General features: G+C 38.4%; 1 protein-coding gene across 3 annotated transcripts; it reads left to right on the top strand.

Moving 5' to 3' along the window:
• Nucleotides 1-450: 450 nt before the first annotated feature.
• On the top strand, nucleotides 451-26,447 carry LOC113057739 (actin filament-associated protein 1-like 1). Of its 3 annotated transcripts, none has more exons than XM_026225239.1 (19): nucleotides 451-561; nucleotides 16,728-16,853; nucleotides 17,284-17,367; nucleotides 17,461-17,549; nucleotides 18,137-18,248; nucleotides 19,020-19,118; nucleotides 19,197-19,405; nucleotides 19,504-19,683; nucleotides 19,875-19,958; nucleotides 20,899-20,977; nucleotides 21,725-21,874; nucleotides 22,064-22,275; nucleotides 23,113-23,258; nucleotides 23,361-23,418; nucleotides 24,062-24,170; nucleotides 24,512-24,679; nucleotides 25,294-25,472; nucleotides 25,555-25,662; nucleotides 25,908-26,447. In XM_026225239.1, exons 1-19 carry the CDS (start codon nucleotides 480-482, stop codon nucleotides 25,932-25,934), a joined length of 2,301 nt encoding a protein of 766 aa, XP_026081024.1. In that variant the 5' UTR covers nucleotides 451-479; the 3' UTR covers nucleotides 25,935-26,447. The 3 variants fall into 3 exon arrangements, with proteins under 3 accessions (XP_026081024.1, XP_026081023.1, XP_026081025.1); XM_026225238.1 differs by having other exon boundaries at nucleotides 24,059-24,170; XM_026225240.1 differs by lacking the exon at nucleotides 451-561 and adding an exon at nucleotides 12,151-12,409 and having other exon boundaries at nucleotides 24,059-24,170.

Here is a 26,447-nt window from a genome sequence, read left to right as displayed (position 1 = left end):
GATAAGGACCTAACAGTAACCGTGGGGTCTTTCATGCCAAGGGATACTGATAGTTTTTGTACCTCACTGACAAGCAGGTGAAACCATCATGTTTTCTGCCTTTGTGTGTAGTGTTTACAACCTGTTTGCCCAATAGATTGTTATGAAGTGTTCTATTAATTTCATAGTGAAGGAAGAGAGCTAGAGTATAACCATATTTTTGAGTCTCTCTTTTTTTAATCACTATTGCTACCTTACTAACTTTATTTATTTGTCAGTTTCAACAGACGATGTACATCTTATAATGCAATAAAAGTTTGTTTTCTTCTGTAAAACTGTTTTTGTGTGAGTGGCATCAGTAGTCATGTGGGGCATTCTGTTATCAAACCCGGTCCGGGGCAGCATTAGGACCCAGCAGGACAATGGAGGGAAGTCGGTCTCTGTAACTTCATTGAGAATCTTTCAATGCAGAGATTCTGTCACTTAAGTACATAACATTGATGGTGCACGGGTCGCAATGTGTGTTTCCAGCACGCCAAGGAGCTCTGTTTGATTCATCTAATATGGAAATAAACAGCAAACGTAAGTAAAATGGCATTGCAGTTAAATAATCACTCTCAAATGATTGCATGAAAAGTTTAATTAGCTAATCGAACTGAAACCTAATGACGATAGATAAGCTTAGACTGTTACTTCTGGATGAACTTTTATTTGTCGTGTCATTTTATGTATAGCCGCGACTGCTCCTATTGTTTCACACAGACTATATAACAATGTTTTGAGAGCGCAAATAAATTGTTAAGTCCACTTTAATTCACTGTTTCCGTATTAGTGATGTTTGAATCAAGTTCGAACAAATCATTCTTTTGAGTCAGATCTGTTGAATCAATTTGTACCAGTTCAAAACCGCAGTGGACGATTCATTACTCGAACTGAATGGATTTTTTTTTTTTTTTTTTTTTTTTTCACATTTCCGGGTTTTTCTCTTATGTTTTCATGATTTTCAATAAAAAGAAAAAAGAATAGAAAGATACTGATAAGGGCATTCATTAGAGAGAACTATGTCAGAAACACCCTTACATTAGCGTTATATATATATATATATATATATATATATATATATATATATATATATATATATATATATATATATATATATAAAATATTATTATTATATTTTGTAATTTAATGCAAAGGTAATGTAATACAAATTATACATACATTTAAAAATAAAAGAAATACAAACTATGCTGATGAGCCTTTAAACTTTAGTCTTTGTTGACTGACTATTTGAAACCTCTTTTCGAATGTGTACAATTCGTGATTTCGAATAAACCAAGGATCTGACTGAAGTTCCTTAATAATAGCCGGGAAAAAATGACTTAATTGACACGTGATGACATATACGTCATTGCATAAAGGAAATGCTGAATCGGTTTCCAAACGATTCGTTGAACTAAAGAACCGATTCGTGGTTATTAGTCGGACTTCCTGTAGTACTCTCCATCAGCTCTCCTACTGCGACTGATCTTTTACCCATAGAGATCTGCTGTAGGCTACATGATGAAACTCTGACTTTGAGCAGCAGCTGTTACTCTCATGTGGGTTAATGATTCTTGTCATTTTCTACAGGAATTTGCCGTTTCAACTGCTGTTAATCTATTTCGTATAGACCCTCCTCAACTTCAAACGTTAAGGAAAAATCTATGAGCCTGCTGTGGGTGGCATAGTGATTCAGATGCTTGTCACAAGGTTTAGCTTTCTCTTGGATATGGGCTCTTAGATCTTTCTTAATCTTGTGCTTTTTTGTTTATAATAAGTGAAGTCTGTATTTACTGTATGAGGAACTGAATTCTACCAGGACCCCTATGGTGATTTGGTAGTAGCCTACTTCTATTGATCTCCTGAAAGTCCTACTGTTTTGATAGTTGCTGTTTTGGCATGGTGCAGGAATGAGAAGGCTGCTACTTGATTGTGGCGTTGGCTCCTGTATTTTTTTCCCTCTCTGAGACAATGAGAATCCTGCTGGCTCTCAGAACAAACCGGCTGCGTCTGGTCCGGCAGTGGTCATTGCTGTACATGTTTTTGTACAGTTCCTCCCCCCAAAACCACTCTCAGCAATGTTAAATCCCAGTCATCAACCTCTAAAAGATTTAGTTTACATATCAAAGATAAAAGGAAAGATTATTAGGTCTCCTGTTCAAATCACAGCCTAGTCTACCCATTTAATGATTCCTAAAAAGGTAAAATGTCGTTTCAAAATACATCATTAGTTCATTTTTGCAAAACAGAAGAGTTAATATTAGCTTTGTAGATAAGAGCAAATGTTTTTATCTGAGTGTGACACACTTTGTGTCTACCTTCTTCTTGCGTGCCACTGTCTTTGGTTTCCATTCTAAACATTCATCTTCTAATAAAGGAAAAGCTCTCTTAACTCATGACACAATTTTGTTAAGTGCCATGACACAACTTTACACACTTAAAAACAGGGACAACTACCAGGTAGATACATGCAAGTAATTATAGATTGGTGCACCTCAGCTTGCGTTCGAGCAATGTATGGCAGCTCTCTTCCACTTTCTCCTAAAACGTTCTATCAGCACTAAAACCAGCATTATTTATTTTCGCCACCCTGTTATTAGGTCTCCACAGGTGTATTTCGGAATAACCTGTCTCATCTGTTTTCAGAAGGTGAAGGCCGTATATTCGGTTACTGTTACTGATTTTCAATCAGTTGTTAATATTGTGACTTGGTTTTAAAAATGATAGTTTTTTCCTCATGATGAGCCAAGCCTGTGTCTTTCTTCTTCCATACAGTGGAAGTCAGTGGAGTCTAGTATAATATTTTGGTCCCCACAGACTTTAAAGGGGTCAAATGATGTTGCTAAAAAGAACATTATTTTGTGTATTTGGTTTAATGAAATGTGTTTATGTGGTTTAAGGTTCAAAACACATTATTTTCCACATACTGTACATTATTGTTTCTCCTCTATGTCCTGCCTCTCTGAAACGCATTGATTTTTACAAAGCTCATCGGTCTGAAAAGTGATGTGTGCTCTGATTGGCCAGCCATCCAGTGCATTGTGATTGGCCGAATTCATCGATTGCATTGCACCGCGTAAATATAAAACCATGCATTTGTAAACATAAAACCATGCATATGCATGTCTGCATTTGTGTTCGGTGAAACGATAAACAACAAGCGCTACACTACACTGCTTAAAACTTGCATTTGAATCATCAGTGGCAAATCCTTTACATATGTAAACATACTTACAGACTGTGAGTCAGAACAAAAGCATTGTAGTCTACTCTCCCAGGATCAGGAAACAGTCCTTCATAAAATGTGCTGCACACATCTAAATATTTGGGTTTAACTGTTCTGGAACAGTGTTATAAATACAACTGAACCACTAATTTCTAGTTGCATCCTCTTTTGGAAGGCCAAACAAAGTATTTTTGCTTTCACAACTAAACAGCATCTCCACAACATGGCACTGGCAGCAACAGCAAGAATAAAAGTTACACCTTCTTTCTTTGTGTGAACATTTGGGTGGTGTTATGCAAATCTTCCCACATCGTGACATAGACGTGGGCGCATGTTTGAATGAGCCATTTTAGGAGTCCATGGATAAGTCTTAACTTTTATAAAGAATATCTCTTTGGGATTTGGGGTAGTCTTTGCAACTTTAAGAATCTTATCTGTTCACGAACAGCTTGTAACACTCCAAAGAGAAAGGAAAACTTGAAACCACATCATATGACCCCTTTAATATATGAACAAAAACAGTCAAAACTTTCTTCAGAATATCATATTTAGTGATCAGCAGCAAAAAGAAAGTTGGCTTGAGTGTGAACTATCCCTTTTAGGTCACTTTAGGTCACACTTTTCGAGTGACCTTTTAAAAAGCTCCCAGTTTTAATATTATATTGATATGGTTTGTCTAGCTACTGAGTAGATTGGGGGCATTTTTAACTGGTTAAGTAATTTGCTCTAATGTGAATCATTAAACTTCAGATGTGTTGAGAGCAGACTGTGTGTGGATGGAGAAAAAGATGCTTGAAGCCAGAGAATCAGGTAGGCGTGGAGGGGACTCTACCTCTCCCTGCTGACTCGTTGAGGATTGTCTCTTCATGTAAGACTCTGCACTGAATCATGATTATTGTTTCCTTCAGACCGTGAGTATGTTGAAGAGTTTAAGAGTATCAGGAACAAAGATCATTTGTCTTGTAAATCCTATAATGAAACATGAATTTGCACTACTGCTGGCATCCAGAGTTCTTGAGATCTGCAAAAATGAATAGCAACAGTGTTTTCTTGTTAATGCAGAATCTGCAAGCCTGGTCTGGCCTTGATTGTAGTATGTTATGGTTGCAAGTCGTTACAATGCAACCTGTTCCCTCCGGCTTACGGGAATTCCACTTTTGTATAAATACATGGATATGGCTAAGCAGCATTTAGTGCAATAATTTGACCTCTTGTCAGCCATCGACTTCAGCTTCAGCCCTGACAAGACAAAGGAAATGAACAGAATGGATGCTTTTGTGATTACAGAGTTGACTTGGCTTAGAAACATCTTTGTTTGCCTTGACCATTTTATGTCTCGGACCACCCATTCAATCTCTATGAGCATCGTCTGCCTTCATGGCAATGATAACTCAACCAGCTGAAATGGCCTAGAAAATGCACACCCACCAGACTCTCATGCATGATAATGGAAGCATTTAACAAGGTGTGTGTCAGTGTTTAGGGTCTTTAACAAGTCTCCTCTGAATCATAGTGCAGGCTGTGCTCACTGATTTACATGGTGAACTTGTGGAGTTCTGAGGTTTCCACAGTGACACCATTTGATAGAAAACTTTCTGTGTTCTACATGCAAATATTCTTCTGGCAATGAAGATATGTGTAGGGTGAAGCAAGCTTTAAATATGATTTGAGTGGCATAGTGGTTATAATTGGTGGTTTTGAACAGTTGTGCCTTTTAGCAAGGTAGCTAACCTCAGGTTGTTCAGGGTTGTCTGTCAATGTTATGTGTTTAGTGCTAGTCACTTTGGATAAAATCATCTGTTAAATAACCATTCACTTGAGTACTAAATGTAAAGCGAAAGTAGGCAATGCACTCTTAAGTTATCATCCCAGACTGTATTTGTTAACCCTGCACATCTTCATACAGGTGCAGATGGTGTTGGCGTGACAAGCTTGATTTATCTACCTGGTTCAGACAGAATGGCTGTTAATCAAAGCAGAGTTACATGGTAGCAACCCACAAAACCTGATTTGTAGGTTGTGTATCTGAAGCTAAATCTTGCTGACTGTTACAGAACATTTATCGCAGCTTTATGGATTCTCTTTTTGCTTAGCCAGGAATTCACACATTGGTACTCATGAGCTCTGTTTCAAAACTAAGTGAGCTTCCAGTGTGTCTACTGCCTACATTGGCAACTGCCTTTTAAGTCATAGAACCTCATAAGTGACTTATTAAAGCTCTAAATAGGCGACAACTCTGTGTGCCCCACAAATAACGCTCCTAACTTGGTGCTTTTAAGAATCAAATTAAATGTAACTTTAGTCTATAATCTATAGATATGCAGATGGTATCAAATTAGTTATCAGCTTAAACTATTGATCAACAGTTTAGTTCATTCCTGTGATCACAGTGTCACATGATCCTTCAGAAATCATTCTAATATGCTGACTTTGTGCTCAAGAAACATTTCTTAGTATTATCAATATTGAAAATGGTTATGCTTATTAATTTGTTTCTGGAAACTATGAACATTTTTAAAAGGTTGTTTAATTCATATGAAGTACACAAGTGCAGAATTTTTGAAATAACTGAAAGTAATTTCTTATATTGCATATTACAGGTTTAAAATGTTTATTTTTATTTTATTTTTATTTTTGAGCTATATTGGATATTTAGTTGTACGATTATCTGATTTTTACATTTACACTACCTTTACCGTTATCTAACTTTTGAAAAAGCCTTGTAGTCATGGACAGGGGTGTGCATTTAATATAAAAATTGCTTATTAAAATGGTGCCTATATAGACAGCTCACTAGGCTTTGAAGCAGAGCAGTGGTGTCAGTGATCCACCTCAAGCTTCTCAGCTCTGTGTCTGGCTGTTGACAGATAGGCAGAGGTCAGAGGTCAGGGCTTGCCCGAAATTTTTTCTCTGATATCGTCTGCATACCCATACACACACACTCCAATTAATATCCAGTTCATGAAGATTCCCAGACAAGGCGACCAGTTATTCAGCAGCTACAATAGTGTATTGACCTGCACAGTCTTAACAGTGTCAGCGAAACACTGCATCTCTTTACTTTGAAAAAAAAAAAAAATGATGGCTGAAATAAGGCATAGCTGCGGAGTGAAATCATGGGGGTTTTTGGGTGATAAGCAATATGAATTAAGCTGGCAGGACTGAAGGCATTCTTTGAATTGGAGATGGGCTGACTCACCCTGTTCGTGCCATATGGTGGGGGTTTGGTGTCCGTTTTTTTTCCTGGAGCGATGACCTTCACGACCAGGCATTATTAAAGTGAGCAGCTTTTATTTCCACATCCTATCCACTCCTGACCCTGCAGCTCACCCCACTGCTCTAGGGACAGTTTGCTTTACTCTGCTGGTGTGAGTTCCAGCACCTGCCTAACCCATTTACTCGCAACTTCCATTCACTGTTTGTGCCAGGTCTCCATAGCTCAGATGACCTCAGATGGGCCGTTGGGGGATTTCCCACTGCTCTTTTTCTCTGGATGATATTAGACAGAGGGACAGACTATAATAAAAGAGAATTAGACACTGTGACCACAATTGTGACCAGACTTCAAACCTCAAAAGGTGCTGCTCATTGGCGACAGTGTAACAGAGCCTGTTATGTGGAAACAGATGCAGAGGCTTCAGGATTGTTATCTTGACTCCACTTTTCCATCATGACTGTAGTCACCTCGTCTGCTCCTGTTTTGGCCCTTACTTTACTCTCAAACCAGATATTAGATGGTGGAGAGTGATTTGATATCAGTCTCATTCACTCCTCCAGTGCAGAATCAGAGAGCATAGTGGTAAAGGGGTTGGTTTTGACATTTTTTTAATTACCTTTTTTTCTAATAATGTAAACTTTACATGACCATTTTCCTCCCATGTATACTACCGTTATAGTAAATATACATATGCATGATTTGAGCTTTGTGACATGGTGCGTTATCCTGCTGGAAGTAACCATCAGAAGATGGGTACACTGTAGTCATAAAGGGATGGACATGGTCAGCAACAATACTCAGGTAGGCTGAGGCGTTTAAATGATGCTCATTTGGTACTAAGGGGCCCAAAGTGTGCCAAGAAAATATCCCCCACACAATTACACCAGCAGCCTGAACTGTTGAGACAAGGCAGGATGGATCCAATGCATTCATGTTCTTTACGCCAAATTCTGACCCTACCATCTGAATGTTGCAGCAGATATTGAAACTCTTCTATTGTCCTATTTTGGTGAGCCTGTGTGAATTGTAGCCTTTGTTTCCTGTTCTTAGCTGACATGAGCGGCACCCAGTGTGGTCTTCTGCTGCTGTAGCCCATCTGCTTCAGGGTTCAACGTGTTGTGCATTCAGACATGATATTCTGCATACCTTGGTTGTAACGAGTGTTGTTTTTTTTTTTTTTTAATTACTGTTGCCTTTCTATCATCTCTAACCAGTCTGCCCATTCTCCTCTAACATCATATAGCGTGTAAATGCTTACACATTGCAAAACATACACAAACAGTCTCCTGGCACTGAGGCCCCCAGGCAAAGGGGTTTATAAAAAGGAGTGAAGGGGAGTGTTAACATAAAAGCTTCCTGCTCCCCACCGAGCCAAAATCTTGCCTTCAAAGCTAGTTAATGCTTAAACAGGTGAGTGGGAGTTTCGGGGTCCATAACTCTGCCGCATTGAGTAGATACAAGAAGCACTGTGACTTGAGGGAGGCCCTGGTCAAATGACACCCCAACCCACCCCACCTCCCACTTCCTTCGAGCAGCAGCCAAACCCCATCACTGGTGCAGGGGTCATTAACCACAGTGGCTCCCCCTCAAAGCACTGCAGCATTAGATGGGCTCTTGTGTTTTGCCTCTCTCTATTTGTTTTACTTAGTGTCTTCAGTGAGTGTTTTGAAGGCTCTGGAGTGTGAAATATAGTTTTTCTTGAAGCTATTTATCCATGTTTGGATGTTGTTTAGTGGGAACCGGCCAGGAGGGTCTGGTGTTAATGTTTCTGTATATGAAAAGCAATAATTGCATTTTGACAGAACTGATCTATGAACATACAGAAGAGTTTTTATTTGAGTTTTCTAGATAGAAAAATGCATTAAGGGATCACTGAAAGCTTCCAAAACAAGTGATTGTGAGTAAGTGTGTGCAGCTTTTCCTTCAACTGGATTTCAGCTTTGCGAGTGTGTATGTGTGCTGCTTCATTTTATGATAACCTAAAGCATGTTCTCATCTATCATAAAGCAGCAGGAGTGACATGTAATTTCCCTTTTTCCACACAAATGTGCTCAGGCTTTAAAACTGTACATGAGACCGATCTCAGAGACGAATTATAGGCTAAGCTATTCCACATGTTCACCTGCTACCTCTCTGAAGTGTGTGTGTGTGTGTGTGTATTTGTGGTTTGAGATGAAGTGATAAGGGGAAGTCTAGGGTTTTCTTATTTAGTTCTATATTGTAGATTCAGGGTATTTAAAGGGACAGTTCATCCCTCTTCTCTCTGTTGCCTCGTTGAAATTTGTTCCAGTCATCCAACCCATAATGCCTTTCATCAGTATAGCCCCTGCCACACTTTTCTAATGCTCATGATTTGTTTTTGTTCTTCATGATTTGTTTTCCTTTGACTGAGAGAAACATTTTAGTACGTGTTAACAGATGTTTGACTGTAACATCTGACAAGCACTGTAACTGTACTTATCAGGCTCTGTAATTTGTGGCTTGCACCCAAATATGCGCTTCCTACCACGGCGTCCCATCAGACCAGAGGCGTCTCATGCAAACATCAATATTTCAAGGTGTCCAAATAAATGAGGTTTTGTGTTTGTTATCTCTCATTGTGGGAATTCTAGTGTGACATCATCAGCGTTTGTGTGCGTGAACCCTCTCCCTTCCCCCGTGGAGCTTTGAACCCTGATGATCTGAGTATGCCTGGAATTCTGAGGGAGATTTTTGTTGCTGCATGTGGCTAGGATCGCTGATGTCATTATCATTCCAGCTGGATCAAGATAAAATAGTTCACTCCTTCACCTTTATGAGTCACAGCGATGTTCATGATGTCCTGCACATTCCAGTGGCAACCTGTCTACTGTTATGGATTCTTATGTTATGAACAAGAATTGATAGATTTGATGATTTAGATATGAGACCTCACAGTACCTATCGCCTCTGAACCATGCAGGGCGGCGCGTCAGATCGGTGGGGTAAATAAAACATCCTGAAACAACGCAAACATCTGTTGCACCACAGGATATTCCTATCTGATGACAGTTGGGTGGTTTATGTTGGAAGGGCCTCTCTTTCTATTGACTTTGGGTGCATTTTGTCTCTGTGTTCTCACAAAACTGATATGAAGTTACGCTATATTTGAGAGTGAATTTGAGGCCTTCTCGTAATGCCCTCCAGCTCTTGTTATTTATAATGGAATAATTGTAGCTCTTGGAGTTTTGATGTTGTATTCCTGCGTGTACTGTGTGTGTTGGCTAATGTATTTACAACCATTTGTTTTCAGTGTGACAGTAAGGGCTCCATGTGTGTGTCTTTGGAAAGGTCAAAGGTCACTGTATTGTTGTCGCTTGTATCTCAGCCAGACGAGTGTCTGTGGAGATCATTCAGACCGTGTCACTGGGTGTGAGCAATGATCTGATCTACTGGCTTGTCTGAGAAACTATGTTTCTGTGTGTTTTATAGAACATACCCACATAACTCTGCTAAAGACTTTGTCACTTACATAAAACTCAGAATGTGATTTCTTGAAGAAAATATAAAGGGTGCCAGTTATAGTTAATTGATTATAATTAATTTTGGTAGTACAAAAAGCAAGTTCTGCACAAAAATGTGAAGTTTGTTTAAAAGTTGTTCAGAGTAGGTGGCCAATGGCCATATTTATACATGGTATTAGTATCCATATAGGGGATTGTGTTGGATTTTATATAAAAAATAAAAGTGATGCATTTCTGGCTCACTCTACTCTGGTTACAGTAGTTTTGGATTTCAACACATTTTGACCCATGTTTGTACACTTATTTAGTAAAGAGATTTTGAAGATCACTGGTAATCAAACAGTTGGTGGTTCCTATTGACTTCCATAGTAGGAAAATAAACACTATGGAAGTCAAAAGGAACCACCAACTGTTTGATTATACCAGTGATCTTCAGCATATCTTCTTTTAAGTTCAACATAAGAAAGCAACTCATACAGGTTTGGAACAACGTGAGGGTGAGTAAATGATGACAGAATTTTCATTTTCGGGTGAACTATCCCTTTAATACGAGATGTAAACAGGGCCTTAGTAGTATTGATGCTTGTCTTTGCAAACACCAAAACTTTTAAATGCTGAGAGGGATCATTTATATAGAGAGCTGAACCAACAGAACTATTTTAATGAGCAAACTTAATTGCAATACTTGTGGTTTGAATGTATCTGATCACTTTAAGTGCAGACGAATAGCTTTTCTTGTCTCGGCCATCTCTTATTTTCAGGCTGTCTAGCAAAGTTTAACAACACAAACATTCATCTTCTCATTTGTCTCACAAGACATAACATGCCCTCAGGAACTGTCAACTTCGAAATGGACAGAAAAGTGTCCGCTTTCATTGATGAGGAGATAGACCTGCTGATACGAGCTGCTTATTTGCAGAGAAGTGTGTCTGTTTGATGAAACATGCATGTGTGTGTGTGAGTGGGTTTTGAGATATTCAGCATGTCAGATCCTGCCAGGTGGTCTTAGGGTTTGCCTTTAGCTTAGAGTAACGTCATTGTGAATATGTGCTGATGTGTCCCTGTGCATGTCGGCACCTGACTCCTCTCTGGATGGGTGAACACAATGAAGAGAACTAGACTCCCACCTCTTCACTTGAGCACACCGGCAGAATGGATCCTTTGTGTGAAAACTTCTCTCTAGGGGCACTGTAAAGTTACGTAGGGAGTAGTTACACTGTGTACTAGGGGTGCTCCGATCACGATCAGTAAAGCCGGTTCGGCCGATCGTGATCGGAGCACCCCTACTCTGTACACAGAAGAGACTATGGTTAAACAGTGCAGATCAACAGATATAAATCACAGATAGTCACTTAGGGGTTACATAATGCAGGTTTGCCCATAGAAAAGAAAATTGAATGAGAAAAAAATGAGAAGGTGATGTGTGTTCATTTTTTATATTAAAATACTTTCTCTATCCCAGTTTAATATGCTAATGAAATAAATAAATACATGATTTTATTTATTCATTTAAAAAAATGTTAATAAACCAAATGTTGTGTAAATAAAATAATATATAATCAACTATAAATATATATATATATATATATATATATATATATATATATATATATATATATATATATATATATATATATAGCTCTGGAAAATTTGAAGAGACCACTTGATTTCCCTTCACTTGATTGACAATTCATAGTTATGAGTTGGAGTAAATTTTAATTTTTGTTTTATTCTGTAAACTACTGATGACAATTAAAGATTTTAAATAGAAAACTTTGTCAGAAACGACAATTGGTCAAAATATAAATGAAAAAAAAATACCATGTTTAAATTCATTTTTTTGACTACCAATGTTTGGAATTTAATAGTTGAGAAATTAATCTTTGGTAGAATAAACCTGATTTTCATTCACAACAAATGAAAACATTTGTTTTTTTGAACAATCGTCAAAACAAAAGGCTCTAAATGAAAAAGTATACCTTCACTCTGCAGAGCTGTACTCTGAGAAGTCATCTTTGTTTAGGGAATATTTTCCTCTAATAATAACATCTGTATAAACTGGCATGAGAGCTAATGAGGACTGTTACCCTGTGGGGGAGGGATGTGTGGATTCACTCAAATCCTGTCCCATGTGGTATAGGACCCCTCCAGATTAGATCAGGACTGGGTGCCTCCCCTTACTTCACACTCACACACACACACACACACACAGTCATCAGCACCCCACCCCCAGACACTCACCAACAGACTAGAAACAGAGGATAAATTCCCCTGCTATCCTTCAGTCACTTTTAATCTGGACACGGGAAAGAAAGTGATAAATGTGAAGGAAATGCACCTTGAATGAGTGAGTTCAGCAGCTGATTCCACCTTTCTGGATTGCTGTGACCTGTTCAGGAACAACTGTATGACATCTAGGAAAAGAGATGGTGGGCCTGGCTGTCTCCTCAGCAGCTGTTTCTGGTAGGTCATTTGTTACTCGCACGTTTGTCTTTTTCTGTTCTTTTTCCTTGGTAACTAGATAATTGTATTATTGATCACTTCTCTCATTTGTCTGAATGATTTCCACAGAAGGTAAAGTGAAACATATTAATTAGTTTTAGTTAAATCTAGTCGTTCCAACTTGAATTAAGCATCATAAATGTATCTATAGCTGTATTTAGTCAGTTCATTGATATTTTAGTTTGTGTATTGCTTTGAATAAATGATAAAATTCAAACAGTACAAGTTTAAACAGGTGTTGTTTTTGTTGTCAAAGCAAAATACGCTTGTAAAAAAAGATCTCACCAAGGTGTTTAAAGCTTTCTTGAGGAGCGGTGTGGTTTTCACAACCGAGTACACATTACTATCTCTGGTGTGCGTCTTAAATCTCTTTGGCTGCACTTTTAATGAGGTGAGGAATGTTTTCTCGTTTTGCGGCAATGTGTGAGGTGCTGAGTGCAAAAGCACTGGTGCAGTTCTGGGAAAACACCCCATTGTCAACTGCGCATTCCTAAACATGGCTTTTAGCTTATGTTGAAACGATGTAACTGTCAGTAAAGTGCTTTCAAATGAGTGACAAAGAAAAAGATTATCAACCCTGATTTGCCTGAGAGATCTCACATCTCACAAGAAGCTGATCCAAAAGAAAGCAACAAACACCCCTGCCGCCAGGAGAAGCTGCAGGTTAACTGGATCTGACTTTGTGTGCCGGTGTGGATTTCTGTGTTCCCATTATGCTGTTTTGATGTGGTATTATCAGAGACGGCCACATGTGAGGCTCTCTGGATGGGAGTGGGCATGTAGCTCTGTGTTGTGCTTGGCTTTGGAAATGACCCTCCACAGGTGAAGCTCAAGATAAAGAGAAGCACAAATGTGTTTGATCTCATGTAAGAGTGTATCTCTGTAGGAATCATATATGCTTCACTGTGCTCATGTTGGTTTAAGCTTGTCCTAACGGCTCTCTGAAGACTTTTTGTTCATTTAATATTTCTAAATCTTTTTTTGGAACCTCACCTGACTCTTGTGATCTTTATGGGAAATACTCCAAAACAAAGTAAATGCTGCACAAACATTTCAATTCTAGCATCAATTTACAGTTTTTGCGTATCCATGTCATTGTATGGAATTTGCTGTTTTTAACTAGGTTTACCAGTTTTCCTAGTTAGCATGAAGCATATGTTATGTTTTGAAGCAGGTCCTCTGCATGTTATGTTTTTGTGCACATGTCTATACTTGGCTTAACTAGCAAGACTGCATTGCTTAACTAGCTTCATATCAATAATGTGTTACAATTTAAAAGAAAATCGATGTGTTAACCTTTTTTTAATGTATTAGAAACTAACAACTTTTAAATTCATGTTTGTTCATTGTATAACTACTGCTAATTTATGGAAAGTAAAATGTATTAGGAAATTAATAAATTATGTAAAAGTATTGTTCTTCTTTGCACCCATTAGGGATAAATAAGGTACAAATCTATACCTTTTAAAAGGGTTCCACCCTAGTGACAGCTTTAGCATATTTTGGACACTTGCAAACATTGAGCCACTTTAGTTGCTACCCAACTGAGGTCATGTTAATGGGAAACAAGCAAAGTTAAACTCAGACTTTTTGTGATCACAGGGGCCTTGTGTCAACAAGTCTGAATAGAGGAACACTCAGACTTACACACCGGTGGGAGTGACTGGAAGGCAGCTGGGGACACGATGAAAGGAAGTGGGATGTTTTGTAGTACATTAGTCAATAACAAAGGTTTTGCAACTGTGGTGAATCTAAGAAGAAGAGAAAAAACTTTTGTCAAAGCAGAAGTATGCTGACCCAAATTTCAGATGAGTAATTTCTGTAAATGTGGGCGTAAGAATGTGTTTGTGTGAATTTGAGTATTTGTGTTTCTTTGTGACTTTTAAACTCCTCACCTTCCCCATGGAGAGATATGATGCTGAAGCTTTATGACATTTTCTGGACCATGGCTCAATCTGATTACAAGCACATAATTCATTAGGTTTCTCATGGGGATGTGGAAGAGGGTGGTGGCCATTTGAATGAAGCACGGGAAAATAGAGAGACGGACGCGTTTGTCACAATATCTTATACAGCTTGGACCAGCTTCCAAGATTGCTATTGCGGGTCTGCTACAGGGACATGCTGGTAAAGCTGGTTATTGTTGCAATTGGAGTGTAGCCATGGAAAATCAGCATGAATGTGCAGAAAAACAGATATATCTATTACTGGAAACAGATGATTTGAACAGGGGTGAGAATTAGGCCAAACAATATAATATTTATATCTGGCTTACGAAACGGGGATATTTCAGTTCTGTAATTAAGTGTGTAATTATTAAAAACTATGATACAATGATTCTTCTCTCCTTAAAAAAGTGTTAAATGTTTCTTGAGCAACGATTGTCCATATTAGAATGATTTCTGAGGAATCATGTGACACTGAAGAAATTCAGAAAATTCAGCTTTGCCATCACAGGCATAAATGACATTTTAAAATATAATCAATTAGAGAAAGAGATTTTAGATTGTAATAATATTTCACAGTATTACTTTTTTTTTTCTGAATTTCTGATCAAATAAATGCAGCCTTGAGTCCCCCAAGTTTTAAACAAGAATATATATGTAATATAATTAGCTAATTCTAAGAATTATGGTCACATTATAGTTGAATTTCCATCCATCCAATCATATCTCTTTTTGTCACTTCAGCATTTTCTCTCTCTGCTTTTGAAGGAATTCCATATACTAATATATTACTCATGAAGTATCTGACAGCTGAAGTTGATCTGAGTCTTGACCCACCACACCTGTTAATATATTGAGCCCAGAGGCCCTGAGGTGGATACTTTGGCTCAGCTGACCCTCTGTCCATGCCAGAAGGTCCAGCTGTGTGATGGACATAGATGTTCAGCCCTGTTCACACTCCCTTTCCCTCTCCCTCCAGCCTTCTGCTCCTGATCAGTGTGGTCGCAGTGCTGACCGTGAGCTCATGTCCACTGGGACAGGAGTTGTTCTTATGGCTTGATTACTTTCCTTGAACCAAACCGTCAGATTCCTTCCAAATCTGCAAACCTCCTGCCTGGGCACACACTGCCTAGGATCGCTGACAAATCAGATTTTATTGTTTCATGCTGTCCTCTCATCCTTCAAAACATACTTGCAGTCCAGGTTTTTGGTTCCATGTTTTTACTAATTTGCTGACAGTGCATTTGCTCAAACTCAAACACTCAGCATTAGTAGTAGCGGGTCATTAGTAATGGGTTTGGGACAGAAAATGTGGTTTAGCTGGTGTGTAACACTGTGTGAGCTTCAGTTTGTGGGCGGCAGTATCTGCGATATCCTAGGGGATGTCAGCATATATCATTAGATTAAAAATCCACATACAGGCTCACAGCAATGTCATTGACTCCTTCTATGACTAATCTAGACATAAGAGACCAGAGGTTAACCCACTGTCTTAACTTGTCTTGAGGGAGCTTAGATTTCAGACATTGAATGTATTTATTGGGCTTGGACCCTCCTCTGATGCTCTCTGTGAGCTTGCTAGGTGGGATGGGAAACTCGCCACAGATCAGAGGGGAAGGTCTTTGACTCTACACAGGGGTTTCTGGTTTCTCCAGCAGGGTGGTGTTCATCCCACAGAGACCTGGAAGAGAGCTTGAGAGTCCCAGCATGAAGTTTTGAGCTCTAAACCTGTTTCAATTTATAATTCTTCTGACCCGTCATCATCCCCCATGCCCATAACTCATATTGTCCGCTGACATGTGTGTCCATACAGAAGACATTCTGTGGAATATAATGTTACTAAGAACTATGCATCTAGATCCTTTCTGATTTAGTCATATTAGCTTTACAAGCTTTTGAAAGTCAGAGATGGATGGTTAATGATGAAGACCCGAGTTGATCTAAAGCCTGCTATCCCTTCTTCTCAAAGTGTCAATGAGTGCACGCTATCAAGAAACAGAAAAATCTTTTGAAAATCTAGGGTTAGGGTCACAAAGCTCTTAGTCCTTAGGGTTGCATATTGTTATTCAAATATATATATATTAATATATAATATTAAATGATGTGTAGTCAAGTCATGTGTCAATTTGAATGTATTTCTGAAAACATAACAAATAGGGCATACATAAGTATCATGTCTTTGACCAAAAACCTCTGCAACTGACACTTGTTTTCATTTGCTTATTCATGCTGATGGGTTGATAGTTGGTCTTATTAATCTGTTGTTTTGACAAACACTGACAGTTGTATACTCTGGTCTCCATCCACCTCTAACCCTGAGCTTTGACCTTCAGCGATGGAGCTCTTGGTGACGGAGTTGAATGTGCTGTTGAAGCTGTTGGACCATGAGACCCTGAGCTGTGCTACAGAAGAGAAGAAAACCGCTGTGAAGAACCTTCTCAGACAACTTCAGCCCTCAGGTAAATATTGAAAATTGGTGTCTGATGGCTGTTATCTGGTCCAAACTGGGATTAGTGGTTGAACCACTAGCTGGTAGAGTCATGTGCAGTCATGTTCCCTCCTTCCTTCCTTCCTCCAAGAGCAGGATTGTAGACCAGTTTAGTCAGCTTTGTTAGATCTGGTAGAGAACCCTTGGATATGCCTGTTAGGCCATGTGGTCTCATCAAAACACAAATCACCATTTTGACAGAGAGCTAATAGAAAAATATGCTTGAGACAATTTAGACAAATAAAAAAATGCTTGGTCCAGAAAGTGACAAGACCAGAGGGATAAACATCAGCTTGATGAGGCCTTGTTTTTCTCATAAATGAGACTGAATAGCTTTTGGCAGTTGCCCTACATACACATATTTTTATTTTATTTTTTTTCCTCATACTTGTTCTTTGCAGTCACTGGAAAAGACTATATGTACATGAACAGCTCAGTATACAGAAATGGAACCAGCTTTGTCGAATCCCTTTTTGATACATTCGGTAAGTTGAGAATGTCTATAAGACTTAAATCTCATAACATCCTCCAATATTTTGAAATATTATGCTAATAAATGTGTTTTCACATTTTTACAGATTGTGACCTAGGGGACCTGAAGGTTGAAATGGAGGATCAGAAGAATGAGCCAGAGACAAAACACACTGACCACATTGTCCCCAAACCAGTAAGAAATCTTCTCTCATGATTACCCACAATGCACTGCTCCTTAGACCTAACGCTAATATATAGTGCATCATTAACCCTGATGTCAGTGTGTAAAAAGGGCTGTGCTCTATAATGGTGAGATATGGCAAGAAGATTAATCATGCTGCAGTGAATCCTGCACTTCTCTTTCTAGTTGCATTGCACGTTCAGAGCCAGGTTGTTATTTTAAAGTCACGTCACCATCAGCCCTTCACCAAGGTCCCCACAGATCCTATCCTTTATTAAGAGAGCGCATGTTTCCAGCGGTCAGATTTTTCATTGTGTGCGTCAATGTGTTTGGGTGTCATTATTAGCACAATAGTTCTCGATGGCCAGTATCTGATGTATTTCTCAGCCGTCATCCATGTGGCATGTGGGTTTGGCTTTTGATTGGATGCAGCGGTTACATATCGTTTGTTATTGTGTTAACTTGCTGAGAGGTGGAACTGAGCCACATAGCTTTGCGATATTGAGGACTCACTGAAAAGCAGATGTTAAGTGTGAATTAATGTGATGGGGCACACAGATGTGGAGTAAGTCATTGTTTGCCACATTTTTTTGGACCAGAGCACAGCGGACTCGCCTCCCCCCCTGCCCAACACACCACCTCCAGAGGATTACTATGAAGAAGCCGTTCCACTCAGCCCTGGAAAGATGCCAGAATATATCACTAGCCGCAGTGAGTCTTGTTGCTGTATGTCTGTTGCTTGGAAAACATGTCGTGGTCTATATAAATTCCTATAGATAATATAACTTGGAGAGTGATGTTGCAAACTTGTGTTCTTGCAAAAGTCTGAGAGTTGGTGACAGGTCTTAACACTGTATACATGAACCACTCGAATTCAAAGTGAATAGCAGTTTTCAACCAATTTGCTTCCTCAATGGGACACATTTTCAGATTAAAACCATATATTCAAGAAGGAAAGAATCCTAATAAAGAAGTCAGTTCCTAATGAATTTTATTCCTTAGGAATTGCCTAGATTGTGGAAATGCAAATGCTACATACCAGAATGGACCTATTCTGAATGTGACGTTAAAAAACAATGCTTAAATAGCTATCGATAACATTACACTAGAACTTACAAAGTGGCATCAGCTTAAAAAGTTGTTTCAGTGCAAATGACTATATTTAAAATAAAAAATTGCAAAGATAATGCATAGATTTATTTATTTATTTATTTTATCTGGGAATAAACTGTACAGTTACCAATAACTGTACCAATAATGTGCATTAGGAAAGTAAATATATTAAGTACTATAACACCGATAGTGACTTCTTTGTTTCAGTTTAATAATGATGCTAAAAGAAGACTTTGCATTTAATTTGCATTGCAATTCAGTGAGAAGATTTTACAGAGGATTGCCAGTTAGTTCATGCACGTTGCCATGGAACTTTTTTTTTTTTACAGAATATATTGTGCCCATTATGCATCCCTCTTATATCTACAGGAAGCTCCAGTCCTCCTAATTCCATTGAAGATGGATATTATGAAGATGCTGAGAACAATTACCCAACAACTCAAGTGAACGGACAACGCAAAAACTCCTGTAAGTGGCAGAACCCTGACCCTTTAAATAGCGATGTCATTTCTCAATAGTATTAGTATGTCGTTACTCCTCCTGCAGATAATGACTCGGATGCCTTAAGCAGTTCTTATGAGTCATATGATGAGGAAGAGGAAGAGAAAGGCCAGCGTTTGACACACCAGTGGCCCTCAGAGGAGAACTCCATGGCCCCGGTGAGAGACTGCCATATCTGTGCCTTCCTGCTGAGGAAAAAACGCTTTGGCCAGTGGGCCAAACAGCTCACTGTCATCCGCGAGAACAGACTCCAGGTGAGCTGCCAAAAAGCCCAGAGGGATAAAAATGAGCAATGATTTTTCTTGATGCTATTATGAGTGATACATGGAAACTTCTGAATCTTGTTTTATAGTGCTATAAAAGCTCAAAAGACCAGTCGCCCTACACTGACATACCACTCAGTTTGTGTAATGTCATCTACGTGCCCAAAGATGGCCGGAGGAAGAAGCATGAGCTCCGATTCTCTCTTCCCGGTGGAGAGGCACTGGTGTTAGCCGTGCAGAGCAAGGAGCAGGCCGAGAAATGGCTCCAAGTAAACACAGTCCCTCTCTCGCAAACTTGGATATCCATCCATTATGCACACACACAATAGATGTATCTGGCTGCCAGAAACAATATTGCACAAGAGGAAAACAGCTTTTATAAAAGGGACCCCCTGTGTGCTGGACTATGTTTACACTTGTAGGGAACCACTGATGTGTGTGTTTCTTTATGTGATTGCAGGTGGTGCGTGACGTTACAGGTCAGGGGAATGGGTTGGACAGCCCATCTTCTCCCATGATTCCAAAGAAGATTGAACTGGACAAGGTGGGATTCCAGCACACATTTGTCTCATTCATGACTCCTGTGCATCTCATCTTCATTACTGACATATAAAGCGTGCCAGTGATGGATTGGAGGAACTTTTGGGGATAAGCTTTTTGTAAAAGGTGGTCTCATTGTGACTAAGAGTTGGTTAGAGCCACCTGTAACATGTAAGATGAATACCCATGACATTTTCCTTGCAAATTTTTTTAAAAAAAAAATCATATTATTGCCAAAACTGATTGATTAAAAGCAACCGTAAAACATTTACATTGTTACAAAAAGTTTTCTGTTTCGAATCATATACTTTGTCTTCATCAAAGAATCCTAAAAAAAAGTGTCACAGTTTCTACAAATCGATAATGATAAGAAGAAGAAGAAGAAGAAATGTTTCTTGAACATCAATTCAGCATAAATAAATTACATTATAAAATATATTTGAATAAAAAACAGTTGTTTTAAGTTTCAATACTATTTCACAATATTACTTCATTTAATGGATTTTTGATCAAATAAATGCAACCTTGGTGGGCATAAGACTTTAACATTAAAGTAGTGCATATAAATTGTTGTTCTAAATAGATGTAAGTCTGTCCTCTGTCATTGTAGGTAATTACATCCCCAGTGTTGCTGTGAATGCCAGTCTCTGTGTGTGTGTGTGTGTGTGTAAACAGACTGACAGCATTTCAATGTTCTGGGCTCAATTTCCATCTTTAATTAAAAGATGTCAAGATCAGGGTGGTAAATTCTGTCGGAGCAGCTGTAAATAATGAACTCTGTAGCTGGAACTGTCTGGCACCCTGTTCCTAAACCTACTTTTTAGTAAACTTAATCTGCATATCTTATTGTACAGTATTAGCCAAATAAGAGTTATGGACGTGTATTGCTAAAAATTTGGCATGTTTAGTTTGATTGGACTGATCATCTGCTGTTGTCCCTGCAGTGGTGTTCTTCAGAGAAGCAAACCTCAGATTCTGACAGTATGCCAAGTGGAGAAAGTGCTCGCGATGGACGGGAAAATGGTGAGATCTTCTGTTTATTCTTCTCTGATTACACACCTTCGACTTTTATTTTATTTTTTTATTATATTTTTCTAGCCTGACTTACAGTTCTTCTATCTTTTTCATTACTAGTAGTTTACTCCAAAGTAAAAAGTGAAAGTATTTATCCTGCACTGATTTTGTTAAACATATGCATAGCAGCACCCAGGATACCACCCAAAACACACTAGCATCAACATAGCAATGTGAATAACCATCCAGGAACACTTTAGCAGCTGCATAGCAACACCCTGGCAACCACCCAAAACACTCTAGCGATTAAAAACTACTCTGAACACCCAATCAACAACACAACAACTTAGAAAGCCTAAGAAACCATAAAGCAACTCCCTCACACTCTTAACCCCTTAAAAACTGCATAGCGACACCCTGGCAACAACTCAAAAAATCTATATAATCTGCAAGTTTTTAGTTGCAAGAAACACTCACAAATCCTTCTAAATGTAAAAATACTGTATCTATCTTTACCTTCCTGTCTCTCTCTCTTTCACTCTCTCTCTCTCACACATCTTTTTTTCCTGAGCTTTTTCACAGGTGCAATATTAACAAGCAGGAAGTCTTTATGCAGGATGTGGATTGTTTGTGATTATCATTGTTTGGACCAGTGAAAGTCTTTATTGGCTTTGGGCTTATTCCGGCAGATTGTGTGTTTGTAGACCACACATATCTTACATTTATTTCATTGAACCATCAAATGTGTGTTTCCAGGTAAACCCAAGCGAGGTGCACTGTCAGAACTAACGGGCAACGTAAGCCGAGCTGCAGGAAGAAAGATCACAAGAATGATCAGTTTCTCCAAAAGAAAGCCTCCACTGCCAGGAGACAACTGCACGTCACCCGACCAGGATCCCCGGTGTGGTAGGAGACTCTCTTTCGTGTACCTTCCTGTTTCTCAGATTACAAAACCCATGACTCTCTCCACCTGTTATTTTCAACTTCTCTTTCTTAGCCTTTGATGTCAGACAGTGAAGTGGAATAAATCTACACCATGAAACAGAGGTGGGCGTACTGTAATAATTGCTGTAATTCTATGTATTTATGTGTCAGGTTATGTAGGAGTGCTGTTGAATCAGTGCTGGAAGGAACACTGGTGTCGGGTGCAGGCTGGATTTCTTTACCTTTACCATGAGAAAGGAGAACAGCGGGTCCCCCACACCACTGTGGCTCTGAAGGGATGCGAGGTTGTCCCAGGCCTCGGGCCTAAACACCCCTTCACCCTGAGGATACTGAAAGGAGGTGCAGAGCTGGCAGCTTTGGAGGTACTGAGTGTTTTGTCTGACGTTTTCACGGCAATGCGTCATAGAGTTGTATTCGAGCAGTTAGCACACATGCTACAAGCTAATTTAGGTTTGGTGTTTGTGTGGGTTTGGATCTTGTTCTGATCTACCTTCCAATTATATTTTTGTCATCTATCAATCTATACATTTTTATAAGGATCCATCAATATAAAAATGCTGGTTGATAAAGACAAGCCAACAATGTTTTATTGCGGATATTAAAATGACTAAATAATTGAATAAATACAAATAAACAAAGAAAGCTTAAAACAATCATCTTAACTGCTACAGGTGACTGTAGACATCATATCATTATAAAGTAGATAATGAAAAATTTAGTTTTATTCTGAGATTTTCTGAATATTACAGCAAGTAATAACCAATATTGACTGACATTGATAAATTTAAAAATCTATAATATTGTAAAATATTGTCATTTTAGTAATATTTGTGCATATATATAATTGTATTTTTTTTTTTTTTTAGGTTCAGTTTATTTTTATTTGTTATTTTATTGTAATTAGTTGGCAATGTTTAAGTTTTAGTTGAGATTTTATTCTACTTTATTTCAGTTAACAAAAAAAGTTTTTAATAAATTTGCTAACAGTAACAATTCTGGTTGTGATGTATCATGCATTCCTACTATACTATCAATACAATGGCACATTTTTTTAAATCTTTTGTAATTCTTTAATACTCATTTATCATGTGATAAATACATTCTGAATGAACCTCAATTGATGTCTGTGTGTGATATATCTTGTCTCTAGCTCTGTGCTTGTAGCTCATGTTTGTTCCCGTGTGTGTTTGTTGTGTTAGGCGAGTTGTTCGGAGGACATGGGCCGCTGGCTGGGAGTCTTGTTGGCAGAAACTGGTTCCTCTGCTGACCCCGAGTCCCTACATTATGACTATGTAGATGTGGAAACTATTGCCAACATCCGTACAGCTGCCCGTCACTCTTTCCTGTGAGTTGAGGGTGAAGGAGATGAGGCCTGGGGTTTTAGATTGGCTCGTCTTGTTGATTTTGACTAAATTAACTGTTCTTGTTTCTTTTCCTGTTTATTTAGATGGGCAACCTCCACAGATTTTAGAATGTATGATGAGGTCCCTTTCGAAGCCATAGAGGTGCGTATTCATAGATGAACAAACATTTGGTCAAGTGCTTCCACTCTATCACAGTTGTTTCCAGCCTTTTTATAAGAGAACACTTTTCACAAGTCATATGCTTCACAACCCTTCCTTCAAAATTCAACTCTTCACAAAAAAAGCACTTCATTTTATGTCTACAGACTTAAATTCTTGTTTTAGAAGAGGTCTTATATCCTTGTGCCTCTGTGTGCATGTGGCTTGACTGCATTTTAATGAAAGATGAGAAGCGTGTGTTGACTCTGTATGCAGTAATCGTGGGTTAGAGCAGGTTCAGTTGTCATAGCCTCTGGCCTCTAAGTGGCTTGTTAAACCTGTGTTGAACCCTCAAGACACTTGCACAGAAGCTTCAGTTATTCATCTGTGCGTGCCTCAAATCATGTGATCAGGCTACACCAAGAAAGTAAACCTTTTTTTTTCCTCAGTTGTTTATGTAACATAAGGGTCAATCAGTTTAGGTGTGTGTGTATGTGTGTATAATATATATATATATATATATATATATATATATATATATCACTTGAGAGTATGAGGGATTCAAATGGCATTGGAGTCTTATGAAGCAGCTTACAGTAGTTTAAATATACAGTATCCAACACGGTACACCTTTTCTCTTCAGCAGGAAAATGAGGGGTTGATGGGAGAAGCACAAACAAAACGTCGTTCTTCTTTCTCCAGCAGTGAAACAGGAAAGCCCAGTCCACAAATCACTCTAAAACGCCACGGCTCCAGTGAGTCTCATCACACTCTGCACTATGCTAGTTATGCTTATAACAAATGCAGCGGTTGGATTCAGCATTGTCTTGAACATATGATGGCTTCAAGTTTTTTTTTTTTTAGCAGCCTGCTGACTGCTCAACCTTATTTTGGCCATTTTGAAAATATCTGCAGATGTGCTTGTCACATCAAAAGCAGTCAGAATTATGTAACCTGAGCTTAACAAGACCTTTTGGTTTGATCTACAGCTTTCTGCATTTTCACACTCATTCTCTCACTAGATAAGTGCTAAAAGCATTGCCAACTTCCCACAGTATTCAAGGGTCTGATCTTTGACCTTTACTTGACATTTCAGACGCAAATCAGTACGGGAGGTATGGGAAAACACGGGCACAGGAGGACGCACGCCGATACTTGAAAGAAAAAGAAGACCTGGAAAAAGAAATAGATAGTATCAGAGGTGCCCTAGTCTCTCTGCGAAAAAAGAAACGAGAGGCCAAAGATAAGATGAATGGTGCCCCGGGTAAGAAAGCAAGCTTTGCTCCCTATTAAATGAGATTCTCAGGGATTCTTTTCCCCACTTTTACAAGCAAAAATAGCTTTTTTATTCCTTGTTTCTTACAGCATATTGCAAAATTGAATTCAGTCACGTATATGTATGTTCTCATTTCACTTGCATGTTTAGATGATATATAGTGTTCATAAATTCTTCTCTTGAGAGGGTACCAGCCATATTATAACACAGAACACTTTTAAATCGCAATATGGCTTAAAGAAATAAAGACGGCTATAAATATTAGAATTGTAATTTTACAGTTTTACTGTAAAATGACGATTATATAATTTAACATTAATAATTTTTGCAATAGCATTACTAATACAATAGTAATGTTTCTTATTGTGTTTAATATTTTAGTTTTAATGAATATTATTGTCATTTTACAGTGAAATGGTCTTAATGTAATGTTAATGTAATAGTATATTGGAATATTATTTTAGTAATCGAAATATTTCATATTTTGTTTAACATTTTAGTAATAATAATAATCATCTTTACATAATTGTTTTGAATTTATATGGTCATAATGGATTTGCCAAAAATACACATGTAATCTGAACTATATACATGTTGTGCAGATAAGCAGAAGTTGGCTTTAGAGGAGTGTGTAGCTCAGTTAGAGGACAGCTGTCGGGTGAAAGAGGGAGAGCGTGTGGACCTAGAGCTCAAACTCACGCAGGTGAAGGAGAACCTAAAGAAATCTTTGGCTGGTGGAGAACTGGGGGCACCTACAGAGTACATACAAATTACAAACAAGGTACTTACTGGACCTAAAAAGCTAATTTTAGAATTAACAGCTTGATTGAAATTGTTAAATGTGGTACTTGTTTACCTTACAGACTCAGTATATGGAGTCATTTCTCTCTGTTAACTGCACCTCTGAAATGCGTAAGCGCCCCCCCTCCATCTATGCATCCACGAAGGGAAACGTTATGCAGAAAGCCAAGGTAAACAAATCAGTGTTCACAACATTAACCAGTGCAATGCATCAAAAGACAGATAATGCAAACAGAACAGTTTGCTGCATCAATAAAGATCACATGAAAACATTCAATATATTTCGAATGAGTCCGTCTCTAATGAGTTTCATAGATAAGTTTGTGGTCCTGCTATTAAGTCTTATATATTGCAAAATGGGCTATATGTGTGTGAGTGTGTGTAACTTTAACCTTAACTCTTTATTTTTAACCAGGAATGGGAATCTAAGAAGGGGACTTAAACTGCTGATCAGGAATGTCAAGGTTAAGATGAGGACTTTTCAGCCACCTTTCTCAAACACAGACTGCTGTAAATGCATATATATATTGACTACGATGACTGCCACTTTGGTAACTTTATAATGGGGTTAGAATGACAAAGCAGCCGCAGTCAAATGATGAGGTTCTCTTCAAGTCTTGTGAAGTTCCATGTTACAGGCACAAATATTGAAGGATTGAGATGGTATGAGGAAATAATAGTTTGTCCTTTGAAAGTGCACAAAAGAGTTGTGGGTAGGTGGTAAAGAAAGATGGGAATGAATGGGGGACAATTCACTTTAAAATAGTATGTTAGGAGAGGCATGGTGACAGATTTGTACAAAGTGTTTTTACACTCCATTGCTTATACAGTACTTCTGGGGTAACTCCTGCTCTTAAAGGGTTACTTCTCCCCAAAATGACTTTTTTTTTTTTTTCATTAATCACTTACCCCCCTGTCGTTCCAAACCTGTAAAAGCTTTCTTCTTCTTTGGGAA

The sequence above is a fragment of the Carassius auratus genome, chromosome 39 (genome assembly GCF_003368295.1).
Source record: "Carassius auratus strain Wakin chromosome 39, ASM336829v1, whole genome shotgun sequence".
Taxonomy (NCBI): domain Eukaryota; kingdom Metazoa; phylum Chordata; class Actinopteri; order Cypriniformes; family Cyprinidae; genus Carassius; species Carassius auratus.
Note: the sequence above shows the minus strand (reverse complement) of the source record. Positions and strands in the feature narration are given on the sequence as shown.